Raw genomic sequence first — 8468 nt, 5'->3', positions numbered from 1 at the left:
AGATAGATAGATAGATAGATAGATAGATAGATAGATAGATAGATAGATAGATAGATAAACAGATCTTCCAATTCATTACAAAGGAAATTACTTTGGAAACTCATTCAGCTTGAGAAACTAATATATCTTAAAATAAAAGAAGCACCTACCTCCAAGAAATACTATAAAAAGTTATCCCCTAGTTACAAAGGGAAAATAAAGAGGACCATCCTTCCCCAGCATTGTCATTAAAGATGACAATAGAATATTCTGATCTGAGGGTAACTGGCAATGAAAAATAGTGCAAAATGAATCATTGTAAAATCTGTGATAAACAATGATCTAGATATTTTATTAATATGACCTTTTTCAAACATCTGTAATCTTCTAGTTGTAAAACCTAGGGAAGTTTTGATAAAAATCATTTTAAAAAATCATATAAAGGAAAGTTGGAGAGAATTGAAAATTTTGAGAAGCTTCCCTTCCCAAGTAACTAATATTTTAAGTTTTGAAATATATTTTCCTTTTAATAACCTGACAAACAAATATCCAAATATAATTATCCATAATTCACAGAGGAGAGAAATGATTCCCAGTAAGTTAGTGATTTGTCCTGAGGTCACAAAGGTGAAATTTGAATTAAGGGCTCTAGTTTCCAAATCCAGTAGTTTTTCCAGCACCCAATAATTTTCTATTCCAATCAAATTGTCAAATCAGTTTTTTTCTCTAAGTAATAATGGGAAAATACTACTTATAACATCAAAAAGCAAAAAAGTTTCTTCTATAATTCTAGGATGAATTTCATATTTCCATCTATTGCCTAAAAAAGACAACATAAAATAGGAGGTAAAAAATACTATATTTTATTGGGTGTGATCAAGGTCTAACACAGAGATTAATGCACTGATAAAATCTGAAATGTAATATGCCTGTTGATTTTTTTTTTAAATATCACCTTCACTAATAAAAGATGAGAGACATATACCTAGAAAAAAAGTTTTGTTCAATATGATAAAAATACACACACATATTATATATCTTTATACACATACAGAATGAAAATCTATTTTGACCTGGTTAAATCATTTGTGAAATACTGTGTTCAATTATGGAATCCATATTTGAGAAGTACATTAATAATCTGGAAAACATCTAGAGAAAGAGAACAGTGATAGTGGAAGGGTTTGAATTAATATCATAAGAAAATTCACTAGAGGAAATGGACAGGTTTTTAGCTTGATAAGAAAAGATTTAGGGGGAATATGAAAATTTTATCAAAGAAATTGAAAGCATATCATGTGAAAGATTTGTTCTGTTTTTTTCCAAAAGGAAGAACTAAGATCATTGGGTGGAGGTTGCAGTAAGGTATATGCAAGGAAAAACTTATAAATGATTATAGATATTTTTTGAAAGTGAACTAGACCTCAGAGGATATAATGAGTCCTCTTTCTACAGAAATCCCTGACCAAAAATCTGGATAACTACTTGCTATAGAAGTATTCTTGTTCAGGAACGGGTTGAAATAAATGACCTCTAAAGTCTCTTTCATCTCTGAAAGTCTGTGATTATTTGAGGCATTTACATTGGAGTTTAGGAAAAAGTGAACATAACTATTAAGAAATATAAATTTTCTTTACATTGGACTGGATTACAGTCAGATAGTGGATATGTGAGGGACTCCTTTAATTTTTTTTGTTCTTGATTTAATCAGAGATGCGTATGAGTTTAAAAAATCAGAAATTAATCCCAAGTAGGGGAAAAGATATCCACTGTAGAAATCCATACAAAGCCCAAGGTATTATTTCATTATCTTTGTGACAGTTACTCTCAGCATAGATGGTCAGTTCTTCCAGAGTATTTATTCGAGGCCTATTCAGTTTGAATGAGCTCTTTATAATACTATCTACCCAAGGAAGCCTGCTTCCACAGTTTTTGGTGATAGATACCTCCATTCTTAGTGTGACAAGTGTATGTCTTTACTCTATTAAAGACCTTTAAGATTATAGTTATATCAAGATTATGGTGAAGAAATTGAATATATGTATTCTAGAAAATAGAGGGCTGTACTTTCAAAATATGATGGCCTATCATGTGTAAAGGGGATTAAACTAATTCTGCATTGCCCAAAAGGACAGATCTAAGAGCAATAGGTTGAAATTTTAGCATCACATTTTGGGTTAGTATAATGAAAAAATTATTAGATCTAAGCAAAAGTGAAATTTCCTTTCTAAGGTGTCCTCCACATTGGAACTCTTTACAAAAAGGATGGTTGTCCATTTTTGGTTCTTCTGTAGGAGATACTTTTTCAGATATTGGTTGAATTCTGGTCTGTAAATCTCCATTCAATCCTGTGATTCTGTACTTTGGCAGGGCTGACTCAGTACTTTACTATAATCTTTTTTTTTTTTTACCAAAAAAAGAAAATGGTGTTGTATCAACCCAACACTACAATATTTACATGAAATACACTGATTACAGTTTCAGGTCTTAAGAGTTCGTAAATTTTAATATTTTAATTCTGGGCTTTCATTATTTCCACATTCTCATTTTAGGACTTGAAGAATATAACTATGCCATGCCAAATCTACAAATGAATTTAATAAGAAAACTCAGAGTCTTTCCAGTTGTTTGACTTCATGAAAACTAAATTATAAATGAATGAATAGATATTTTTTATTTACTTTTTAATCAACTATTATTTTGTGACATGATGGCCATATACTCCGACTAAAGCAACAATCCAACTTTTCAAGGTTTTACTTCAGTCAGCACATATAGCCTGCTTGGTATTTCCAAATCTGGTTTGAGAGGTCTCTGGAAAATAAATACCTGAGACAATAGATTTATAGGTGCATAATTATGCCAAGGAAAAAGACTGAACGTTAGAAGAGTCTAATTAATGTAAATGGCAAAAAATCATAATTTCAATTTCCTCTTTTAGAAACTTCTAGTGAATGTGCATTTTAAATCCTCATTGTCCAGTATTATCAGTTCCTTCAAAGGAATATATGGATCTAAATAAAAACACACAGAGTTTCAGACAAGTTTAGTCAGGAAAACCAATGATATAATTTTGAAAATAAAACAGGCTTCTTAATGGGGCTCTTCCATTTTGATAGAATATACGCCACCTTGACAGGCTGGAACAGGTGCATCCCATGCATGGTATCCATATGGAGACTTTCTGCACACAGCACTGCTTTTCCCAACAAGCCTGAATCCTCGATCGCAGGCCCATCGAACTACGCTGTTAAGTTGACCTCCTGTCTGACTGATGATGTATCCATGGGGGGGAGATTCTGGAGTACTACAGTAGAGAGCTAACAAAAAGAAAAAAAAATAATTCCTAATTAAATTACTATATCTCCGTACATTAATAATGACTACAACGTAATTCAATATGAATAAAGGCTCTGAATCTGAATCGTAGCTTATCTAAAATCTTTATCTTTTTTTAAATAATCCCTATCCTGTTTCTTTAATGACACACTATCACTGTGCTTTCAACTTCTTATTGTCATTGCTATCTAACACAATGTCTGAATTTCTGGTTATCACTGAATAATGTACTTGACATATTACAAAATTTCAAAGAACAGATAAACATTTTATTGAATACTACCTCCTATCACTAAAAGCGCCTCAAGAATAGCACTTTTGGTTGCAACACAGTGTAAATATTCCAGCAGGATAAAATATGGCAAATCTGCTCTGTACTTTTCATATGACATCCATACTATGATGTGTCATTCACAAAATTTCCTCTTACTAAAACAAAGGCAGATGACTACAATATATCATAATTTGTTTTGATGTTTGGCTAAAAAATATCCATTGTCACATTTATTCTAATGATACTAAAATGTAAACAAACAAAACAACAATAAAAGCTTCTCAGTGGAATAAAGCTCTTTCTCATTCTGAAAGCCTGAAATGCCAAAAGATAATGTCAAGTGGCATTTTCGCATGTGTGTGCTTTTTAGACAGTTCAAGCTGAGAGGTTCCATTTACCCTTAGAAATCTCAGGCTGCTCATCTGAAAAGAATGAGACATTCTTCACTAACACATAAAATATATGGGATTAGAACTGTGTCATGTGCTGCCTTTAAAAAGAAAAGTAAAAAGTATCCTCAATGTGTGAAGCTGCTCTCGAGCACTAAAAACACTTAAAAAGAATGGATATGGATTCTTAAAAATCATTTCTATTCAATGTTCTCTTGAATGGTTAGCTATCTGATAGAACTATGGTACCTCATTCTCTATTACAGAATACTACCAGTATAGTATTTTATCTGGTGCTCGAAATCACCAGCATTGACTTTTATTTATGTGGCCACAAACTAAATCTAAATGATATACTATATGACAATCAATTTAAATGATCTGTTGGCCAAACTGTGTACACTTGTGGGAAGAGATCCCTCAATTGAACTAGTTCTTGGCACACAGTTTAGGAGGTGAGAAATTCTGAGGAATCTTAAATATGTATTTTGTATCATGAGAAATTAAAATATTTCATATTTGAGCTGCTAACATCCATTTTGTAACTTTCTGAGAAAGATATTCCCTGGAAATAATTTTTCCCATACTGACAAATGAGAAAGAAAATATATTTTTAAAGCTAAAAGGAGAAGAAAAAATCAATATACATGTGAACAAAATATCACTATGCAAATTATAAAACTTTGCCCAACATTTTACTTTTGATTTTTAAAGGTTTTTGGCACACAGCTATGTGTTTTTTGTTTTTTTTACCTGAAACTCTGAGAAGGCAGCATAGTTTAGTAGAGTTAAGAACCTGGGTTTGAATCTTTTCTTGGGCATTTAGTAGCCTGTTACCCTAGACAAGTTATTTGATCTTTCTGATCCCCAGTTTCTTCATCTGTAAAATGAGGGGTTTGGAATTGATGACTTTTTAAGTCGCTTTCATCTACAAATCTATGATCCTATAATCCATGAACTCTGAATCAGAAGGAGCTTTTGTAATTGTCATTTGTATACTACAAATAAACTGGATTGAAACCTATGTCCCAAAACATGATGGCAGAACTGTTATAGTACTTTCCCAAAAATAATTTTGGAATTGTTCCCACCCCACTCCCCATATCCTTTGATTATTTATATACTGGAGCATGGGTCTTCATTTGAGTCAATGTAGGACATTAGAATTTTTTAGAGATCCTTTAAGCAAATATTTTCCAAATTAATATTTTCTTTTCCTATTCTAATTACATTAATTTTGTTTGTGCAAAAGCTTACTAGCTTTGTACCAAAATTACCCATTTTATCTTTTATGATTAGCTACAGCTACTTTTTAATTATGAATTCTTGCCCTAACCATAATTGTGAGATGTACTTCCTTCAGTTTTAATTTTTTTTTAGTGCTGTGACCCTTCATATTTAGGTTTCATATCTCTTCAGAGAATATTGTGGAAAAGGTATAAGAGACACCTTTTAATCTATTTTCTCTCAAATTGAGCTTCAGATTTTCCATCATTTCTGGGAAAATAAAGATTTGCTCCCTTAATATTTTGTGATATTGGGTTTACAAAACACTAAGCTACAGATTTCAGTTGCTTCTGGGTCTTCCTTATCTTTCTTTTATTATTGATCTACTTTTCTATATTTTAATAAGTGTCAATATTTTGATTACTGCTACATAATATAAATTAATATTTGGTAATATTACTTTACATCATTTATTCCATCTTCTTCCCTGCCCCATTATTTCTCTTGAGATACAAAACTTTTATTCCTCAAAATGACTTTTGTTTTCATTTTGTCAGATTACATAAAAGACCTCCCCATCAATTGAATTGGTAAATCACTGAATCTGTAGTTCAAATAGTGTTATCATTTTAGCTACATCAGGCTTGGCTCAATCATGAACAGATGTCTTCCCAATTGTTTTTCTTCCTTTGTTTTGACAGATACCATTTTATATTCTACATGGATACAAAGAGAAAAAAAAATTGTTACTTTAACTCTCTCTCTCTCTCTCTCTCTCTCTCTCTCTCTCAGTTTCCCCTCCCAGGTATATAAAAAAACTGTAAGAGAAATCTAGTTTCTTACATAATATTCATTTTTGTATATTGAAATATTTGTTTATTGATTTCTAGTGACATTAAAACAGATAATTTAATTTAAAAAATCAAATCTCCTAAGAAAAAGAACATTTTATACACGTGTATGTAAGTCCAAGTATATTTTGCTAACTCCAAGATATTTTATGTATTTTGGAGTTATTTTGAATGGAATTGTTCTTTTATTTTCCCCTGGTTTGTGCTTTACTATAAATAAATGTTGAGAATTTTATTGCATATTTTGGTATCCTGGTATTTTACCTTTCATCATCTCGGTTAGTTTTTAAATTGATTTTGCAGTATTTTCTAAATATATCATAAAGTGATCTGCACATAGATGCTTCTGTCTCCTCTTTGCCACTGTTAACACCACTAATTCTTCTCTTGCATTATTGCAATAGCTAGCATTTCCAGAATAATATTAAATATGAATGGGGAAATTATTTTTCTTATACTCAATTATCTTCCATCCTTGGTATAATTTCAAGTAGGTCATAATAAATACCTTTTGGGGGGCAACCAGGTAGCACAGCATGTAAGAGCACCGGCCCCAGAGTCAGGATGACCTGGGATCGAATCTGGGCTCTGATACTTAGCACCACACCCAGAAATGACTGGCTGTGTAACCTTGAGCAAGTTACTTAACCCCAACTGCTTAAAAAAAAAAAAGTCTACACATTATGGGGAGGCCAGGTGGTGCAGTAACTAGAGCACCGACCCTGGAGTCAAGAGGACCTGAGTTCAAATTTGGCCTCAGACACTTAACATAAAAACTAGCTGTGTGACCTTGGGCAAGTTCCTTGCCCTCCAAAAAAAAAAAAAGTAAAAATAATTAAATACTTTTTTGTTTTTATTCTTATAAAATCTCTGCCAGGATTAAAAGATTGCACCATCATCATTCAGTAGTGAGATCTCCAGTAGATTATTCATATACTTTCTTTTTTTTTTTTTTGCCTGGGGGGGGGGCGATCAAGGCAATTGGGGTTAAGTGACTTGCCAAATGTCATGCAGCCAGTAAATGTTAAGTGTCTGAGGCTGGAAAGTCATATACTTTCACCCAGCTATCCTACTACTGGACATAAACCCAAAGGAATTCAATGACAAAAAAAAAAGTTTCCAAAGATAATAAAAAATTCATTACAATAGTTTTGGTGGCAGAAAAAAACTATAAGCAAAGTAGGTGTTCATAGAATGATTGTGGACAAGGAAATTATAATACAAGATTAATGGATGATGATTATTATACAATAACAAAAGATAAATTCAAGGGATAACTGAAAATATGGGAAGACTTGAATGAACTGATGCAAAGCAAATAGAACAGGAGTAATAAAATAGTACACATAATGACAAACAAAAACAGAAATGAAAATAGAAGTATGATAGTACTGAACTCAGATTCACTGAAAGGCAAAGTCTTGGTTCCAGATAAAAGAACATAAAAACTATCCTTCCTTTCAGTAGAGAGGAAGGAAACTATGGGCATGGAATATTGTACACATTGTCAAATGATCAACATGTTGGATTTTCCTTTTTCATGTTAAAAAAAACATTGTGGGAGCTTTGAAAAAAAATTTATTTAAAAGCACATTAAAATCTGTGATTGTGGGTAAAAAAAGATTTTTAGATAAACTAGATCATGGTACAAGGGGCACCATCCTAATACTTTATATATATTCACAAAATCTTTGCCATTGTCTTGGGAGATATATCACATAATTCCCAATCAAAATAGTTTCATTTAAAGGACATGAAAATCTCACATTATTGGGGAGAATTGGAGGCAAGGGAGGTAATGATAGTGTGACAGGGTAAAAAAAAATGACAACCATAAAATTGTAAAGGAAGCATTTGAAAAAGCACACAGAGAGAAGAGAAGGAAGTTCAAAGGGAAGGAAAAACAAGAAAGGCAGTTTTGGAATGAGTGTGTTAAATGCATTATATGCTTTCCTAATTCCTCCAAGTTCTAATTTTGTTTCTTACAAACTATTCTGTTTTATTACTTTCTATATAGCCATTTTTTCATTTTATACTTATGCTATATATTTATATATGTATTTGTCTCCCTCATTAGAATATAAGTTCTTTTCCAAAAGGAAATAGTTCATTCACTGTAACTGTACTTTAAAAACTCAGCAAAGTGCTGTGCACATGATAGGTGCTTAAAGTACAATTGCTGATTGTTTTAAAATGACACATTTCATGATTTCCACGTCCGTGTAATTTTTTTTATCTATTTTTCCTTGTATATGAAGTAGCTTTCACTTGGTGTTTTTCAAGTTCAAAATAACAACAAAAAAAGATTAAGGTAATTAAGTTTAAATTGCACTAAGATTTTTCAGGACACCTTCTATGTTACCTCCACATGATATGCAGTTAAATGGGCAACTGACTGAGTTAGATCCA

At 31.8% G+C, this 8468-nt stretch overlaps 1 protein-coding gene across 1 annotated transcript in view; it reads right to left on the bottom strand.

Moving 5' to 3' along the window:
- The window catches only part of CSMD3 (CUB and Sushi multiple domains 3), a 795885-nt gene that overhangs the window by 116887 nt on the left and 670530 nt on the right, over positions 1 to 8468 (bottom strand). Inside the window, exon 41 of the mRNA XM_069081309.1 lies at positions 3111 to 3299. Within this exon, the coding sequence (XP_068937410.1) occupies positions 3111 to 3299 (189 nt within the window). The remainder of the gene's footprint in view (positions 1 to 3110; positions 3300 to 8468) is intronic.

Source organism: Petaurus breviceps, unplaced genomic scaffold, assembly GCF_028583685.1.
Source record: "Petaurus breviceps papuanus isolate PSGF00001 unplaced genomic scaffold, PetGlider_PUasm1.0 98, whole genome shotgun sequence".
In the NCBI taxonomy this organism is placed as follows: domain Eukaryota; kingdom Metazoa; phylum Chordata; class Mammalia; order Diprotodontia; family Petauridae; genus Petaurus; species Petaurus breviceps.
The sequence above is the reverse complement of the archived record's forward strand: the minus strand, read 5'-3'. Positions and strand labels throughout refer to the sequence as shown.